The 19,970-nt window shown below is 39.2% G+C and overlaps 1 protein-coding gene and 1 long non-coding RNA gene across 2 annotated transcripts in view; both read left to right on the plus strand.

Moving 5' to 3' along the window:
• Positions 1–15,651, plus strand: part of AHR (aryl hydrocarbon receptor) — a 47,445-nt gene extending 31,794 nt beyond the window's left edge. Inside the window, exons 5-11 of the mRNA XM_083467995.1 lie at positions 362–485; positions 840–970; positions 1,676–1,878; positions 2,782–2,891; positions 4,210–4,351; positions 5,847–7,098; positions 12,739–15,651. Coding sequence (XP_083324121.1) covers positions 362–485; positions 840–970; positions 1,676–1,878; positions 2,782–2,891; positions 4,210–4,351; positions 5,847–7,098; positions 12,739–12,891 — 2,115 coding nt within the window. The 3' untranslated portion in view covers positions 12,892–15,651. The remainder of the gene's footprint in view (positions 1–361; positions 486–839; positions 971–1,675; positions 1,879–2,781; positions 2,892–4,209; positions 4,352–5,846; positions 7,099–12,738) is intronic.
• A 269-nt stretch (positions 15,652–15,920) lies between these two features.
• Positions 15,921–19,739, plus strand: LOC310690031. The gene is made up of 2 exons (XR_014517811.1): positions 15,921–17,858; positions 18,373–19,739. It is a non-coding gene; the product is annotated as an uncharacterized lncRNA (long non-coding RNA).
• The last annotated feature ends 231 nt before the right edge of the window (positions 19,740–19,970 follow it).

A 19,970-nucleotide genomic window follows, 5' to 3' on the forward strand; every position in this document is an offset into this window, starting at 1 on the left:
GAACTTTGGCTGGCACTGCGTCAGTTAAATGCATACTCTAGTTAGATTTGAAATAAGCAGACCAGTTTCAACCCTGTTCAAGATACGCTTATATGCTTAGCACCTTTTGGATGTATTGCAAGGATATTGTGGTCTTTGTTTTGCTCCCAATTGTATAAATAGTTTTAATAAACAAATATGAAGGATTTTAAAAACTGTTTTTTGCTGGATTAACTTTCCTTCTTTCATAATTCTATAGGAGTCCATTAACTATAGTGGACTGTCTTACTTAAAATGTGATGAATTGTAATCTTCTTTGTAGCAATCAAGCACAGCAATATTACTTAGCATTTTCTTTGCTATCATTATCTCTTGAATATAGTCTGATATTATACACCAGAGTGTATTTGAACTAATTCACACAGAAGACAGACCAGAATTCCAGCGCCAGCTTCACTGGGCTCTGAACCCCGTACATTCTACAGATTCTGGACAGATAATGCAAGGTTAGTATTTGTTAGTAGCACTAGCAAATAATTTGTTTCTGTCTTTACGAGACATATCTATGAAGAAATGTTTATGTTTATAGGTATTGGGGAGAAAACTTCACACTGCATTCTCTCCTACTACCTGCAAAGGTGCTTATCTGTAACGGGGACTGATACTAATGGGCCATGCATTACACATCTAGAGGTTTTCCAAATGGCAGATATTTATAAAGTGTGTTATGCCTTAGCGATACTTCCCACTGTCATTCTTGTTTAGAATAGTATCTGAAACCTTGGTTACAAAGGGAGTTGCCATTATCATATGAACAAATGTTTGTCTAAAAGGAAGTCTTAAATGATCTTTTCATATAGGTGATAATGGCTTTTCACAGTCAGCAACATATTATAACCCAGAGCAGCTACCTCCAGAGAATTCCTCTTTTATGGAACGAAACTTCATCTGTAGATTACGCTGTCTCTTGGATAATTCATCTGGGTTCTTGGTGAGTACAGAGTTGCATTAATGTCTGGTTCACACCTAACAGGATACTATGATTTCAGATTTTTCACTCGATTTTTAAAAGAAACAAAAAGCTATCATAGCTATTCCACTTCTGAATCCTGTATGCGTGAGTAGGACTATATTGACCTTGAATTGGAGCTAGCAAGTGCATAGCCTTAAGCCAGGCATAGACAAACTTGGCCCTCCACCTGTTTTGGGACTACAACTCCCATCATCCCTAGCTAACAGTACCAGTGACGTCGGTTTGTGTTCCTGAGCATGCGTGAGTGCCGAAACCCGGAAGTAACCCGTTTTGGTACTTCCGGGTTCGGCGCGGTCCACAACCCGAAAACGCGCAAGCCACCTCATTCCTATCCCGAGGTATGACTGTACTTTCAAAAGAATTGTTTAAACAATATAAAAAAGTAATCTGCATATTTGCATAAAAGTAACTACTTGTGAAATAACAGTAAAGGGATTCACTCTCAATAGTGCATGATGCAATGGCTGTTCATCAAATCTCTTAATTTAAGATTCACTATCCTTTCACATGATTGGTCGTCCCATAGTAAAATTGGGTAAACTTGCTCTTTTGGATGATGTTTAAAATATCCAGTGGCATAGCTTGTCACAGCTATATTTAACAAAAATGAAATTGTATCTAAAAATGCGGCATGAGGTTATAACTGGTTTTCTTCTTTTAAAGGCCATGAATTTTCAAGGGAGACTAAAGTTTCTCCACGGACAGAACAAGAAAGGAAAGGATGGCACTTCAATATCCCCCCAATTGGCTTTGTTTGCAGTGGCTACTCCACTTCAACCTCCATCCATTCTTGAAATACGTACCAAAAACTTCATCTTCAGAACTAAGCATAAGCTAGACTTCACACCTACAGGATGTGATGCAAAGTAAGTGCAAGGTTATCTGAGAATAATTATACGCTATAGCTGAAATTCAGAAGTACAGGTTAAAGTTGTAATATATAAATCTATGTAGCCCCGGTGGCAATTGTTCTGCATCCTTAGTCCTTACACCCTTTCCATTGAAGTTCAGCTAATTATCCCCTCTAAATAAGTACAGCTTCATTCATGATCTTCTTCATCTTTAATGACCAAAATGTACATATTCCAGAGAATTACTGGTCAATAATGAATTTAAGCCACATTTTCAGGAAGCAAGATATGGGACACTTTTCTTCTATCATCATCATGATCATCATTTTTTATTTGTATGCCGCCTTTCCATAGTCAAAACAGTGCTCAAGGTGGCTTACAGCATAACAAGAGTTACATAATTACCAACATAACAAAAGTCATAAACAATAAACAGAGCATATCAGAAGGTACACAACCAAATGGAAAACAATTTCCACATAAATCATAAAATCTAAAACAAAAAAGTACAACATTAAAATCAATAACAATTTAAAATGACATAGATAAAAAGTAAAAACAATTTTAAAAAAGGATCCAGTGATCAGTGATACTGGCCTACTGTACTTCCTCTCCTAACTGCTTATAGATTAAATTTTGTATTGTAGTGTTTTGGTTTCGTTGCTTTAATATTTCTGGAAAGGTGGTAAGTTGTTGGTTTTTTAAATTATTATTATTATTATTATTATTATTATTATTAATTATTTTGGGCAATATTTAGCTGTTGCGAATTGCCTAGTAGTTGTTGTTTTCTGCTTGTTCAGCTTTTCAGTGGGAAATTCTGATTTTATTTTGTTTATTTTGGGTTTTGTTTTATTTATTTTTCTTCAAGCTCTTGATTGCATAATATGTTTAAAATGTTTTAAATATCTTTTGCAGAGGCCGAATTGTGCTGGGTTACACTGAAGCAGAACTATGCATGAGAGGAACAGGATACCAGTTTATCCATGCAGCTGATATGCTTTATTGTGCTGAGAATCATGTCCGAAGTAAGTGCCCTCTTCTGCTGAGCCATGAAGCAGAACAAAGTGTGCCAAAATAAATTCAGAAATGTGTCCAAAATTAACCATATTGTTTTTCTAATAAGGGCTTTTTTCTAGACGTGTCCTTCGACCAAACACGGGAGCTTACGTTGGAAGAAGCAGTGTTTAATTTTCCCATGTGGATTCCTTTAGCTTCATTCTCCATGTTCCTGTCACATCCTGCTCTTTGCACTTCCTCTTCTCTGCCTCTCTTGCTGCCAGTTCAGCAGTTTTCTCAGGCAGATGGAAAAAATCTCTTCAAAGTAGTCAAAGTCTAAATTTAGAACGTTTTCTGACCTTGATGTATTTGAATCCCTTTGTCACAAATTTTGACCATCTCTATAGCTTCTGCTGAAGGGGTGTACTCTTTCTATGTCCTATTTAGCATTTTATTTGAGATGCCTTCCATTCTCCTTGCTGAAAGCTTTTTTAAAACTACAGTTTCCATTAATATGGGAAATAACTTTGTTTTCTAAAACCAGTTAAAATATTCCATATTTTTATCCTATTTAGAGACACCCCTTCCCCCCAAAATACTGAAAAGTTTTAAATAAGTTGCAGTTGAAACCTCTTGGGTTCTATACCTGTTATTTCTGTTTACCTATGAAATGTTGGCCATATTTGTACATAATACCGACCCATGGTTTAGCATGTTATGTACAATTTGCAATGAACTTGGGCTTGAATACTTTCTTTTGCTTCTCCTATACAGCTTGGAAGATAATTTTGGAAGCTTTTATTGACAGATTTAGTTAACCAGAATTAAACACCGACTATGGTCAGTTTAAATCAAGCCAAATTCAAAACATGGTTTTCTGAAGCCAAATTGTTTAAACTAATCGCAGTTAGCATTTACCACAATTTCAGGACTGTACTGTAGGGAAATGTGATTTGCTAGAAGCAGAACAAAAAGTTTCAAAAGCTATTCCAGCTATACAAGAGAAGTCCTGAGACTTAATTATGCTTGTGCATTCTCAGCAAACCATGTTTTAGCCTGGCATGCAAATACGGTCATTGTGTTGTTGAGAATAGAATACAGAACAGTAGGTTGGATCCAAACTCCGTCATATCTAGAGTAAACCACTGAAATCAATGGGACATGAGTCAGTCATAACTAAAGGCCTATTTAAATGGATATGCATTTGATCCTGAAAATTAGCTGGACTTAACCTTTTAAGTAGTTTTGATTTGATTAGTTTGTAAGTTCTATGTAAATAGGAATGCCAAATTTTTATTGGGCATCATTAAAGATGCTTCTCTCTTTTTTCTTGCTCCATTTTTTTAGTGATGAAGACTGGAGAGAGTGGTATGACTGTGTTTCGACTTCTTACCAAAGAAAATCGATGGGCCTGGGTTCAAGCAAATGCACGCCTGGTTTACAAAAATGGGAGACCAGATTATATTATTGCTACACAGAGACCTCTTACGTAAGTAGCCACTGACTTATAGAGACACTGCAGTTGGGATGATCTAAGGATATCTTATTCAAAACTTTTATATATAAAAGTTTGTCCTGTGGGGAGAATTCTAGCCCTGTACTTCCTATCCTCCCACTAAAAGCATTATCTCCCTATGGAGCAAGTGCAGGCAAAATGCTGGTTCTGTGGTTAGTTATGAGAATCTTGACAATGCCTGCTTACCCCTTAACCACAGTTTATCAGTGCTTCCTTTACATGGGATCTGAAACAATGCCTTGCTTGGTTTAGGGACTTGCTTAATGTTGTTTTGTTCTTCTTTTCTCTGTGGGTAGTTTGGCCCTTTTTACAGGGCAATATGTATTTGAAACAATTATATTAAACTTTTTTAATTGTTGTGGTGTTGCTGTATGAGTTACTAGTAACCTTCAAAATGGGATAAGGTGGGTTAATAATCTTATAGACTGAAACCCAAAACAAGTACATGCTAGAGGCTTGCATTAGCCCAGTGTGAAATTATTTGCTTTTATTGTCTCTGAAGAATAACTACAGTATCACAAGCTGCTTTTAACTCTACTCAGTTTGAAAAAGCTAATTCCCATACAGCAAGGGGAACTGTTATTAATCAAAAGGTTTGATGCCCCCTGAGGTGCATAGAACTATCTTCACTTTTTTGGATCTTCGCCTAAGTAAAGTAAATATTCTGTAACATGTTTTTGTGAATGACAAAATCATTTAAAATACTTGTGTGACCTTTTAGTTGTTGTTCTTGATTATTAATGCTATGCAGAATATTCATTATTGAATGTTGTTTGTAGATACAGGATTGATAGAATTTCTAATCTCCATTAGCAAATAGTTTCGATATAAAAATTGAACTTAATGACTAGGATGCAGAGTGGCCCGTCATCTCTCCCCACCCTTCCCTGTGCTTTCAAAAACATTTTGCCATGTGGAATTGGCAGAAGCTAGGGGTGTCTTTCAAAAACATGTTCAAACTTCCTGTAGGCATAAGGAAGCTGTCATGTGGTCCTTCGGATCTAGGTCAATATGTAAATTATGTTTTTTGTCTCCCAGCCTACCATTAGTGTCTGCTTCTTATATAGGTGCACAGTTTTAGTGCTGTGCCTTTCCCCCACTTATAATTGCTTTCTGTATCTGTTCAGGTACTGGGAGAGTCGGTTGCAGCACTAAAGTAAAATACAGTGGATGCTCAGGTTGCGAACGTGATCCATGCGGGATGCACTTTCGCAACCCACAGCGTTTGCAACCTGCATCTGCGCATGCGCGGGTTCCAATTCGGCACTTCTGAGCATGTGCAAAGTGCAATTTAGCGCTTTTGCGCATGTGCGACTGCCGAAACCTGGAAGTAACCTGTTCTGGTACTTCCGGGTTTCAGCGGTCCGTAACCCGGAAAAATGTAACCTGAAGCGTCTGTAACCCGAGGTATGACTGTATAGCTTTCCTTTCTTTCTTAACTTGCTCTCCTTGTTATTTTGCAATTCAGAGATGAAGAAGGGGCAGAGCATTTACGGAAGCGGAACATGAAGCTGCCCTTCGTGTTCGCGACAGGTGAGGCTGTGCTCTATGAAGTGATGTTTCAGCCACCTGGCTTAATGGATTCTTCTCAGGCAAAGGTTAAAAGCAGCATTGGGAAAGGAGCTTCTTCTAAGGCTGCACTGCGCAAAGAATCTGTTGATCCCAATTCCCTTCTGGGTGCAATGTTGCAGCAAGATGAATCTGTGTATCTCTGCCCACCTGCTCCAAATAAAATTTCCTTTGAGAGGAACCTTTTTGCGGACACCTGGGATGAACTGGGTAGCATGATGGCCTGTGATTGGCAGGATAATGTTTTACCAGTGAGGAATAACAGCATTCTGAAACAGGAGCAGACTGAGTGCCCCCAGGAAAGCAACTTGATGCTTCCTGAAGACAGCGTGGGACTTTTTCAGGATAACAAAAACAGTGAACTGTACAACATCATGAAAACTCTGGGTGTTGACTTTGAAGATATAAAATGTTTTCAGCAGGATGAAGAGTTTTTTAAAAACGAACTTTCTGGGGCAGATGATATTAGAGACATAGATATAACTGATGAAATCTTGACCTATGTTCAGGAGTCTTTAAACAAGTCTGACCTCTTGTATTCGGGTTGCCAGCAGCAACAGCAGCCCATGGTTCAGAACTCTACTTGTTTAATGCAGCAGCAACTGGAGCAGCAGCAGAAGCAACCAGGGGTGGAGCAGCAGCAGCAGCTGTGTCAGAAGATGAAGCACATGCAGGTCAATGGGATGCTCGCAAACTGGAACTCTGTCAGCAGCATGCCCCTTAACCCTTCACAGCAACAGACACAGCCGTATGTCTTTTCTGGCATGCAGGAGGTAACTCAGGAGTTCCCTTACAAATCTGAAGTCAACACAGCAACATACGCTTGTAGGCAGGAGTTCATTCCCTACAAGCAGCCAACCAGCATGGTGTCACAGCTTTCAGATTTTACACAGATAGACTTCCCAGTAGGAAGCTTTGACAGATCATCCTATTCAGGGTCTTCTGGTCTGGAGGATTTTCTCAGTTGTTTGCAGCAGGTTCCGGAAAGCCAGCCTTGTGGAGTAAACTCTCAGCAAGTTATAGTAACTCCACAGACGTGCTATGCAGGTGCTGTGTCAATGTATCAGTGTGTATCTGAAACTCAACCAAACAGCACAGAACAAATGCAGTATAATCCTGTGGTATCTGGACAGCAAGCATTGCTAAGCAAGGTATGGCATTTCTGAAATTATTTGTTTGGCTTTTTTTTAACTTGGAAATGTGCTATGTCAGTGTTCTGAGAGTTGCTCTCTAGCTAACAATTTTAAATATACAAATTCATTGTACAAATGAACTGTTGCCATCTGATTGGTTTGCATCTTAATTTGTGCATGGAGTTTTATTCAGTGGGCCATCCTAAAGAGACCTAAGGACTTAGCTGCGCAGCATAAATTTTCTGGTATCCCTCCAGTAGAATCCTTTTCTTCTGCTGCCTCATTATTGCTTAGCAATTATTTTAACTGTAACTATGAAGAAAAAAGGATTAGTCATATCAAATGGTGAATTATTTGCTTCATTAGGGTCAGGAAACTTAATTTTGCTACATTACTGTAGGTAATTTAAAATATTTAAAGTAGTGATTAATGCACTTTTGCACGGGAAAGAAATAAACAATATCTACATAATTTGAGTGTGTTCACATGGTCAGCATCAAATGCTCTCAGATTATTTTTGGAGTCATAAGGAACAATTATTTAAGAACCGAAATAAGTGTAGAAGGACAATATTATCTTTAATAATTTATTTGTGAATAAATTTTGGGTGGCATTCAGAAGTTTGTGGGATAGAACACATTTATAATATCTCCTTAGGACAGCATTAGGAGAAGAAAATTGATGTGGCTGATGATGGTTATTTGGTGTAGGTCAGGTCTAGTGATGACTCTTCCAACCCCAGCTGGCAGCTTCTCTTGGCAAACTCTCATATGGGCTGATCTATAAGACGACCTTGCCTTGGGACTAAAATTGGACTTTCTGATCTTTAACCCATTTTAGCCTCAGTTCTGTTAAATTTGTATACAACACACAGGAAACGAAACCCCGTTGGTATATCTTAACAATTACTTGCTGCTGCAGACCAGGATTTCTCGAACTTTCACTTGAGAGGGCTGAAAATTCACAAGAGCCAGAAAATGACAGAGCCAAAGGCAGAATCAATCACAAAATGATAGTAGACTGAGGTAGAGCTTGGCATAGCTAGCTGGCAGTTACTGGCATTTTCTATTGACATCTACTTTCTCTTTGAAAATTGCTAAATTCTTTGCCACAGAAATTTCCTTGTGGCAAGGATGTCCATCCTTCAGCTTTTCTCAACCTAAATATTGGCATTGGCTCTGGATGTGTCGTGACTCAGCATCCCCATTTACTAAACCAGGGGCAAGATGCTGCTGCTCTTGCATTGGTCAGTCCAATGGGCTACAGTATGCCCAAGCACTTGATGCCCATCTAGTAGTAGACATGGGCCCACTGATGGCCCCAGACCCTCCGCTGGCGAAGTACTGCTGTAGATGCATGGGAAAAAAATCAAAACACTACAAGATATTAGAAGCTGGCCACTGCTTAAAGCTATGTTTTCAACTTTTAGTACAGTGTTGCGTGGCTAGAACTGTAATCCTTCCATAGCTGTAATAGTTGACATTTTTCCATCATTGTTTGAAATGCAGCTGGGTCTGCCTTCAAGCTATTATATTTGACTCATTCAGTAGCTCTCTGACTCACCCAGCTTGAAGGTTTACTTTAGTATGCATTGAAACTTTTCTTTTTTTACTCCAGTAAGTTTGAATTCTGAGTCTGAGACCCTATAACAAAGCCCACAGCTAAATCTTCATCCACAGTAGTTTTCATTAGTTGGCAATTATCCCCAACAAGTGTTATAGAACTATAATGTTCAAAACCAAAATAGACTTTTATGTGCCATATAGTATGTGTCAGGCAACAAATGTAAAGAAACTTTCACATAAGCCCTTTGTTCGGTTTGCCATTCTCTTTGCTTAGCTTGGAGCATATATCCAAATTCCAAACTAGAGGTTTTCTAGAGAGACTCACATTCATCCTGTTAGGATTTTTAAAAAACAGTTTATGTCTTCTTCAACTGCAGCCTAGATCTAGGCTGAAATCGATCTAGATCGATTTCTAAAATGTAGCATCTTTTGGTGTATAAAGTCCCTTGTGACAGTTCCCCCAAGACCACTTCACTGACCATACTCTCCATGTCTTGCGGCAAAAATATTCATCTTTAAAAATCACATTGAAAACATGTGCTGTTCGGAAGCTACAGTGAATTATTCTTGTTTACACAAACTTGGCATGTAATAAACATTATGGACTGCAAGTGTAATGGCCATGGATGTGAAATTCCCATAAGCTATAACAACAACAGCAACAACCAGAAGTTTCCTTCCCTATCCCTCACTACATGGGCCACAACTAATTTGTACCAAGGCAAGAGGAAGCGTTGGATAGTTGGGAAAACTGCAGGATAGGGAAATGGCATAAGGCTACAGGGACCATCCCTGGCCATTAAACTAGATTATGCCAAATTTGCACATTGCCTTAATAAATATAACAGCAATCATGCTGCTCTTATTCATTTCAGTAAACATGAATTGAACAAACTTTTTTTTTTTTACAGTTCTCAATAGATGCTCAATAGATAATGACATGTGAAATCTTATCAAATTTAAGCTTCTTTATTTATGTAAAAAGATAAAGGGACCCCTGACCATTAGGTCTAGTCATAGCCAACTCTGGGGTTGCGGCGCTCATCTCACTTTATTGGCCAAGGCAGCCGGCGTACAGCTTCCGGGTCATGTGGCCAGCATGACTAAGCCGCTTCTGGCGAACCAGAGCAGTGCACGTAAATGCTGTTTACCTTCCCGCCGGAGCGGTACCTATTTATCTACTTGCATTTTGACATGCTTTCGAACTGCTAGGTTGGCAGGAGCAGGGACCGAGCAACGGGAGCTCACCCCGTTGGGGGATTCGAACCGCCGACCTTCTGATTGGCAAGTCCTAGGCTCTGTGGTTTAACCCACAGCTCCACCCGCGTCCCTAATATCATCTCTCTTTTGATCCATTGAAATCAAAGAGGCTGACTTCCTTATACCTGATGAAATTCAGTATAGTGTAAGTGGACTTTCTCTTTCCTGACCGGACTTTCACTTTACTCTCCTCCCCACTCCCGGAGTTCCCTGAACCTCCCTCATCTGCCTCTGAATGTCTCTTAACCGTCTGGAGCAGATTTGGGAGGGGGCTGCAAATGGGAGGAGAGGCAGAAGAAGTCTTGCTGCACAAGCAAATGTCCATTCCGCTCATGCACAGACACCAATGAACAATCACCCATCATGTTGATGAAAAAATGGGGGGGGGGGGCTTAGAACTGTGAGGATTAAATAACATCTTTGTCAGGTGTTTGCTGCTCAAAGTCAAGACCTTCAACGTGGATTTCAAATAAAATTTTGATATTAAAGGGGGGAAAGGCACTGAAACATTAGTTTTAGAATGCTTGTGTGCATCAGAATATGTGCTTTTCTAAGAGCAGTCACCTGGAAAAAATTGTTGATAACATTGCTTTTAGATTTGACTTGTATCAATCCAATATGTTACCAGTTAATTTTATGAAACGCTGCATTTCTGAAAAAGAAAACAACCCCAGCACGCAAGAGGAGGAAAGAAGCACATAAGGCTAAAGCTTGGTTCTCCTCTCCCCGTGCATATAATGCCAAACCATGACATGATAAGTTGTGCATTCTACGAAACTCTTCATTAAAGCTTTGTGCTTGTAGGATTTAGATCTCTTGCTATAAAGGTCAATGACTTGGGGTAGGACATGCTCTGGCAGTTTGGAGTGTATGCTTGCACAGCCCTTGGCTGCACTTTCGTTGGCCTTAGTTGGAGCTATTGATCTTTTAGAAAACCTCCTCTGGGGCCATCCAAGTCCACTTTTTAAGAGAACATCACTAGCCTTTGCATATGCATCCACCATGCATCCCACAAAGAGACTTTTTGTTAATGCCTGTATTTATTATTATACATCCTCTCGGTGTAATTATTTGGATCATGTGATTATTCATGTCTCAACAAAAATTGCATTGTAGAACGTTGCATTTAATAGAACTGGATTGTCTTTATGATTTATAGCCATTTCTGAGGGTGCTGATGTGTAATTTTTTGATGCACTTTATACTCATTTTAAGAAGAAATCTCTTCAGGCTTTTTGGAGCATCTCCTTTTGGCCTGAAATGAACTTGAAAACACTCTTAAGAGGAAGAGTTCAGTAAAAGCAGTGATTCAGACAAGAGCTAGTGGAACTTCCGTTATATAAACTAGAAAGATCTAAAGTTAGGGGTAGCTGGAAAAAAGGCTCCAAAATATTCTGACAGAAATATAAATTAAATTTTTGACGTGTTAAGGTGCTGAGATGGTCAGATCAAGTGATGCAAAATATGCTTTATCTTCCAAGTCCTGGATTTTGTTATAATTTTTCTCTACAACTGACAAAAAGATTTCAGAGCTGTCAAATGGCTCAGTATCCAAAAGTCTAAATAGCTTTCAGGAGGTTGCAGCAGTTCATAGTGGTATATATTTTAGGCTGCAGTCGTGTACACATTTATGTGGGAATAAGTCCCATTGAACTCATTGGGGATTATTTCTGAATAGACATGTATAGGATTGTACACTGCATATCTAAGTTATAGTGTTAGAAATGTAGTTATTTGTATTTGATACTTGTGTATAATCTATTTGATCGAGCACTTCTTCAATCGGAAGATGTTGCATATTTGGAAACCAGGCTAGATGTTTTACTTCTGCTTTTGTTGATGTTGCCTGTGTTAGAGCTTGAAACTAAAGCATTTGAAACAAAATGTGAAATTTAGATATTTGATTCAAAGACTGAAATGTGATCTTTGCTGCCTGTGAAATAATGTTTTCATGGGTAGGTGGGCGAGTGAAATTAGAGCAAAATCCAGAGTGCACTAAATAGCAGTGAATATCTGCTGCTGCCAAATGCAAAATACTCTGAGGCTGTTTAGCTAAACATAGCTTAAAAAGATTCAGAATTCATAAATTTTCTGAAAATTTTAAGAGCAAATTCATCACCATAATAACTTTTAATAATTTGGCATTGGAATAGAACACCCTAAAATTATGTGGTATGTTGCACATACTTGGTAGACTGCCAAAGTATGCAGAATTATATTAGTTTGTACTTTTAAAAAGCAAATTATAAAACCTTCAGTGAGCTTGCCCATGCTGTCAGCATCCAGCACCTATGGACTGTTGAGGGTATCCTCTTGAGGTGAGGTGGATGAAACAGGCCTGCTTGAGCAGATATTAGGTAGATACTATGCTAGGAAGATGAAAGCCATAAGTTGTTTTTCTCACACACACACACACACACACACCTCCCTGTATTATATGGAGAGACTTAGAAGAAGAAATGGGGGAAATGAAATCTTTTCTCTTCATTCAGCAGAAACCAGTCTTTCCTGCTAGGCAAGAACCATTTCAGGAAGCTGGGAAAGAAAACAGTTGTCCTTTCCACTACCTGTTAAATGTGTCCCGTTAAGATTCTGTGTTACATATTTTACAGGTGTTGGGATAAGTTGCATTTAGTTTTCATTGAAATAACTTTTCACATTGGCTCCCAAAGGACCTGAGTGCAACTAGCTTAGCTGGGATCAAATAGTTTCTGCTTAAGCAGTGAAATTAGGATACTGCATGCAGGATCACTTATTCTATACCTGGATATAAATTAGCGCTGTTAAGAAGAAAGCAATTTCTCTTTAATAAGACCTTACCTTTTTTTTCTAGTTCCAGAATAGTTTTAATGGAGGAAATATGAATGATGCATATCCACCGCAATTAGATGTTGTCAACACCCAGCCTGGAACACATCTTCAGCCTCTTCATCATCCAGCGGAATCCAGATCTTTCTCTGATTTGGCATCCAGTGGTTTTATGTAGTTCAAGAACAAAGTCATATAGAGAAAGAGATCAGGACTGGATTATTGAACAGAGATTGAAAATCATGTGTGGTTGCACTTAAAACGCATGCATATAGGATTTGTCATCCCAAACCTAATATTTATAGGTGGAAGTTGGAGCTGTAATCGTGGCCTAAAAGTGTGCACATGTAATTTTCAGTGAGTGTGAAAATATGCACTATTGCAATATTACTGCATCACATTGTAGAACATAAGATAAGGCAAATGGTTTTATGTTTAGCAGATAAAATGGGCACTTTCGACAATCTTATTTGGAATGGTATAAGATAGTTAATCTTAGGTTATTTTAGGCCTTTTAAAAAGCCATGTTCTAAATAGAGGAGCAAGTGAAGCACTCAATTTTTTATGTCTTTTCTTCAGTTAACTTTATTTAGTAGTTTTTCAGCTTATCCTTTTACTTTACATGTCAGGTTCTAGCACTTTAGTAGACAGTTTAATACAAGGGTTTGATACACAGTTTTCGGTTTTGTACAACCAAATCCGTTGCATTCCTCCTTTACAGTTAGCCTTAAGTGCCTCACAACTTTGCTACCTTATTTCAGAAAGGAGCTTGTTAGGAAAAAGGAGATTCACTGTAAGAACAAATCATATTTACTTTGTGACTATTTAGTGATTACTTTGGTTTGTTTTTAAAAAGCTAGAGACCTATAAGCAGTGTATTCCTTCTCTATTAAATGTATATTGTTTTTCCTTAGAATTTGATATTATTCTATATGTGCAGAGTTTTTACTTTGTTAAAAGACTGGGATTTTTGACTTTGTGTTTTGTTGCTTTTCTGCATTCTTCAGGTAGAACAGGGTAAAAACAGAAACCTTTTAGGAGAAAATTGTCTCCTCGGAATTAGCTCTGAATTTCAAATACTGAAAACATGTGCCTTATCTTGTGTTACAACACTTGTCAAATGGTCTCTTTTTAAAAAAAGTACAAGGCTGCTCTATGCAAATACTTCCATTTAAAGTGGTTATTGAGATAGGTTAATTTTAAAAACCAGTGGAAAGCAATGTCTCAGTAGCAAATAGTACTAAAGTTTACTTTTGTAAAATAAAATTTCTACACTGAGGGTCAAATTTTGATTGGCTGCTGTTTTTCAACTGTTCCAGTGGGGAGAGGGTCTGTTCATGTTAAATATCCCTGATGATTGCACTCTAAAAAGAAAAAGCTATCTTTCTATGTGTATGTGAATTCACTTTAAATGTCTTAGTTCAAGAGATGAAAAAACTGAAAATTTATTTTAGTTCAAAATTAGAGAGAGATGATCCTTGTAACAAAAAAAAGGATATTTTAAGCTTTGTTTTTAAAAATGGAAAACATTGTATTGGATTTTTATCTGAGGATTTTTAGAATCGCATACACCAATGTTTGGTGTTTCATAGTAGTTTAAATGGGGGAGGGAGGGAGGGATGTGTACATGTTCAAACAAGTGAATATCCTTACATGCTGTTAATATGTAATAAGCACCATTTAATGATGTCTTTGTAAAATATTTTACAAACAGTTAATTTTAAAGTGTTATTCCATATTATTAAAATGTCTATTGCATACATATGTATAATGTAAATGACAGTGTAGACTCTTCAAAAAAGAAAAAAAATAATAAACCAACTCCCTCCAGGGTGGTGTTTAAATTTTTGATGAGAAAAGAGTTTCAGTTAAGTTTTATATATATATACGTTTATATAACAAGAAGGAATGTTTTTAAGGGTAAGGTTGTATGGATAGTGGGAGGTGGCTACCCATTTTAATCACTTGAAAGCGGTGTTGTTGTTTTCATCTTAAATCTGAGTCATGGTAAAATTTTGCTTACACAAATCATGTAAATTTGTCCTTCTTGAAAAGATGGCTAGGCAGTTTGTAGACCTTCAAATTTAGGATCTAGCGCTGCTTTTAAAAGGGCAATACTGCTTGATACTATGTTTCAATAATAGCTATGAAGCTTGGGCTATAATGCCCTTTAAGCAATTGAACTTTGCTTTGGTCATCACTAAATGCGTTAGATTAGTAGCCATTGATTGCTTCTTATTATCTTCTTTCCAAACAATTGCTGTAATATTTTTTGTAACAGTATCTTCTTCTTCTTATTATTATTATTATTATTACAAGAGTAATGTTGACAATCAGTAGCTGTACTGTAAAATGTGAAAGGTTCAAAGGGATAATGTAGGGTTGTTTTTTTTAAAGAAAAAGACCAAAAGAAAAACAAAAAAAATTAAACTCCACAACAAATTGAGACCTGCGTATCATATCACTTCTGCTAAACCAAATATGATCCCGCCACTAAGTGCCAAGGCTGCAGTACAAACTGGTGTACTGCTTTATTGTAGCCTAGTTTAATTCTGTTGCGTGTAATATCAACTTGTTTTTCTGCATTAGCTGCATCTATATGTAACAAACCTGTGTATTGGTGGTGCACTGTTGATCTACACCAAACTGTTCTCAAAAGTGATGAATTGCTGAATTATTGCCCCACCAACCCCACACTTACCCTCCCACCTCCAAGCAAATTATTTCCTAGTTTTAATCAGTATTAGACTACCCATTTTTGTAGATTCTGTCTTGGCTTTCCCCCTTTCCGTCTGTCTCCCATCACCCTTTGTTATCTATGCTTTATGTCATGCAGTTAATTTCTTACGTGTTGGGGTATAATTTTATAGTGCTTTTAATGAGCTTCAGTCAAACTTGTAAAGCATAATATACGACAATAAAATATCACCTGACTAGAGCTAATACGTAATTTTTTCCACAGCACACCATACTTTATTCTTAGTTCTAGAAGATAATACAGACACTTGAAAGTATATTGTATAACTTGGTTTCCAGGACTGCTTGGGATGGACAACCCTCTTTCATACACAAGATCCAACATTGCTAGACCTCCCTCTCTCTAACCATCTGTTGCATACTCCCTCAGGTGTCTGTCTCTGGCAAAGGTACTAGCTGAGTTCGTGTTACTCCCCAGTAACAGAAAGAATTTCAAAATGCTTTTGGTGCCTTTAAAACAATTGAGGTGGATCTAGACCAGAGCTTTCCAAACTGTGTGTCGCGGCATGTTAGTGTGTCAGCTGCAGTGTGTAGGTGTGTTGCGTGAGCGCAATCGGCGCTCCTCCCAGGGCTGGAAAGGCGTCAGTTTAACCTCCAGTTTGCTAGTAAAACTGAATTACTGTGTCACAAAATGATGCCTGTCTAAAAAGTGTGTCACCAACATGAAAAGTTTGGAAAGCTCTGATCTAGACTTTGTTATGCTTAGGAGAAACCCATTAAAGCTAGTGGGACTTCAGTTTAAATATATTTTAAGTTCCATTGTTGTATTGGGTCTCCTCTAAGCATAATTAAGGTCCAGATCTAAGGCCTCCGTGTGACGAGGGAGGAAGTAAAGGGGGGCATTTTTTTTTGAATGTAGATTTGTTCTGACACTGATCCCCCAGTTAGAATTTCCAAATGCTAGACCTGACCTTGGATAATATTAGACAATATTTTTATTCAAACAAGATGGGTCCCATGCACAGAAGCATGTTTTTGTTCAAGGCTGGTACTCTCTTCCTTTGGCTACATCTCAGCAGCTAGATCTCCATTTCAACACTATGTAATTCTGCTCACATTATTAGGAGCACACAGAAGAGTGGACTGGCACAAGGTTGATGCTACACAACTCCGCATGGGAACCTTTTGATTGCAACCATAATATTTCGTTCTTTTGGTTGTGGGATTTCAGAGAAATTGTCTTCGAAACACTGACAACTCCATAAAGGATAACTTTTAGCTGGGTTTAGAGCTGACATCAAAGTCCAACATACTGCTTTCTTCTGAAACTCTACCCTTATGTACTTTAATGTAGAATGGTTCACTTCTGTTGAGTGCTTTGTGAATGTGTGACACAGATTGGGATGCTGTTGTTCCAGCTGTTTTGGTACTCTTCACATTGAAGCCTCTAGATACAGCAGTTCTCAACCTGTGGGTCCCCAGATGATGTTGGACTACAACTCCCATCATCCCTGAGCTCTGGCCTTGCTAGCTAGGGGTGATGGGAGTTGTAGTTCAACAACATCTGGGGACCCACAGGTTGAGAAAGGCTGCTCTAGAACAAAAGCATACTGAATTGAGCTTCGACTTCCCTTTTGTATATAAGACAGGAAAAATGAAAAGGTCACTTATAGCTCTCGACCACAGAATTTAACTCTACCCTTTAGACTTAAAAATCAGTTACCTTTAGCTGCCAGGACGAAATACAGCATTTAACATTCTACTGGTACAAGTGGAAGACCTGCAGTGGTCCAGATGTGGCAGAACACCCATCCCAGCCAGCATGGCCAGTGGTCAGGGATGGTGGGAGTCATTTCCATTTAAGGACCACTTACTATCTTCAGCAACATCTGGAAGGCTGCAGGTTTCCCCCCTCTGTTGCTATGGAGTATGGTGGAAAACTAAATTTGGTTTTTGTTCTTCAGTCTTGCATAAAATATCCTTGCAGACCCATTCCAGTACACAGCCTCATTGGAATTAGCAACCCGAAAACATGATTTGTGTGCAAATACACATTGATCTGTTGCTGTTTGTTGTTTCAAGGGATATGTGAATACATGGTGCATTCAGTGGAGTGTCCCAGTTCCATGAGCTGTTTTTGCAGGCAGTCATCTGCATGCGCAAGGCAGCCATGCAGTATTTATGAAAGGCAGTTGCTTTCAGGTGTTAAAAGAAATCAGTCCAAGGAGTGTGCATACCAGAAAGGTTTGGTGTTCCATGGGAAAATAGCCCCAGAGTTTCCGATTAGCTGTATGAGAAGAGGTGTAAAAAAAAGGGTGTGAACTGTCACTCGGCTGCAAAATCTTTGGAATGTGGCGATGTGTGCATTTTTGTGCAGCTCATTCACGTGTGCGTTTCTAGAATGTGTGTTCATTGTAACCACATAGCAATTATTGCTCCTAGCTTTTTGTATTATAGCAAGAATGGATACAAAGGGATGTGGGTGGTGCTGTGGGTTAAACCACAGAGCCTAGGACTTGCCGATCAAAAGGTCGGTGGTTCAAATCCCCACAACGGGGTGAACTCCCATTGCTCGGTCCCTGCTCCTGCCAACCTAGCAGTTTGAAAGCACATCAGTGGCGTAGCGTGGGGGGTGCAGGGGGGGCGCCCGCACCGGGCGCAACATCTGGGGGTTAGGGTTAGGGGGCGCAAATCCACGGGTTAGGGGGCGCAAATTACTTGCCTTGCCCCGGGTGCTGACAACCCACGCTACGCCTCTGAAGTACGTCGAAGTGCAAGTAGATAAATAGGTACCGCTCCGCCGGGAAGGTAAACGGCATTTCTGCGCGCTGCTCTGGTTCACCAGAAGCGACTTAGTCATGCTGGCCACATGACCCGGAAGCTGTACGCCGGCTCCCTTGGCCAGTAGAGCGAGATGAGCACTGCAACCCCAGAGTCGGTCACGACTGGACCTAATGGTCAGGGGTCCCTTTAAGAATGGAGAAGCTGTAGCCCTCTAGATGTGCTCCCAAGTCTCTTCAGCCGCAGTCAGCATGGCTTAACAGTAAGGTTACTACATAAATTGTAACCCAACAAACATCTGGAAGGCCAAAGGTTCCCCTTCCCTGTATGTATTTCAGAATAAATTCTCTTCTCTTCTGAAATTGTGTGCTTTGTTTTCTTTGTGCTTTAATGGCCCAGTGCTTGCTCACACTCAAAGCTAGACATATTCCTTACAACTGTGTGCTGTGTAGGCTGAGCACTGTGGAATCAAAGTTCCTCCAGTCACCTCATTTTAGAGTGTTGCAGGTGAACAGTATTTTCAGTCTGAAGTGATGGCACTCACCGTTTCATTTATTTGTACTTGCGCTCCCGTTTACTGACCGTGCTTTTTGTGCTACCTCAAGGGGCGAGTCCAGTGCTATGATTAAGAACCACACCCCTTGAATGCTCAAAAGCATTTGGGGCAAGTACCAATTGAACGCAGCGACTGGGTGAAATCCCCTTATCTCAAATGCAATTTAAAAGTGTCAGGCAGCAGAGCATGAACAGTACAGAATGTTAGCTACAAAAATATAAGTTCCTTGTCTCTGCCTTTTCCCTTGTGGGCATTTTTTAGGAAAAGCTCTGGAATTCTTTCTAAAGTGGTGTGTGTGTGGATATAGTTTATTTTCCCTCTGGCTTTCTGTCCTTTCATCTAGTTGTACTTTTCATTACTTTGGTTCCTTGCCCTAGAGGCCCAATCACAATGCATTTAGCTCAATCTTCAGTTTTTTTAAGAAATAAAAGAGCAAGCAAAACAAAACCTGGCTGTCAAAAGGTGGCAGGTGAGTTTAGAAATGGCCTACCTAGAGACATTCTTTATAGAAAACATACTTTCCCCTTCACTGTGGGCAGCTTCTCTCCCCTACCCCCACCTCTTGTTTTAGTACTAGGCCAAGCCCTTTTTCTGGTACCTCAGGAAAAAAATAATCTGTCTATAGCACTCTATTTCACCCTTCTTTCCTACTGACTCATGTCCATGGTGAAGTACTTAAGATGCTTTGCAGCTGAAGGCAATTGACATCCTCCTAAGATGCTATTAAGCAAAAGAGTAACTTATTTGGTCCATTTTTTAAAAAACCTACATCTTGTCTAGGTCTTTAAGCTCTTTCATTTTGTCTGTACCTTTAAAGCACCCCCACTTTCTGCCCCAGCAATGGAGAACCACAGGGTGTTTCCTTACATCTATTTCTGATTATGTAAAATAAGCCTGTATATTCAACACTGTGGCAAAGAAAGCAGGTTGTGGCGGAGAGAACTCTGTTTGGCTCTTCCGGAAAGTTCTCATAATAAAGTTCTATAAATACCCTTTGTGATTGCTGACTAATAAAAGAATGGAAAGAATACGAGAACGAAACCCACAGGGCATCGAAGAAAACTTGGAAGCGGCCCCACCCAGCACTAGAAAGATGGAAAGCTCCTCTGCACATTTTGTGGCCCGGTGTTCCATCATCGTTCCTTGTTATCACACAACACCAAATCAGAAGTGAGACGTAAAAAGAGAGAGAACTGGAAAGCAAGTGATAAAATTGCTGTAAA

The sequence above is a fragment of the Podarcis liolepis genome, assembly GCF_965112155.1.
Source record: "Podarcis liolepis genome assembly, chromosome: 12".
NCBI classification, from domain to species: domain Eukaryota; kingdom Metazoa; phylum Chordata; class Lepidosauria; order Squamata; family Lacertidae; genus Podarcis; species Podarcis liolepis.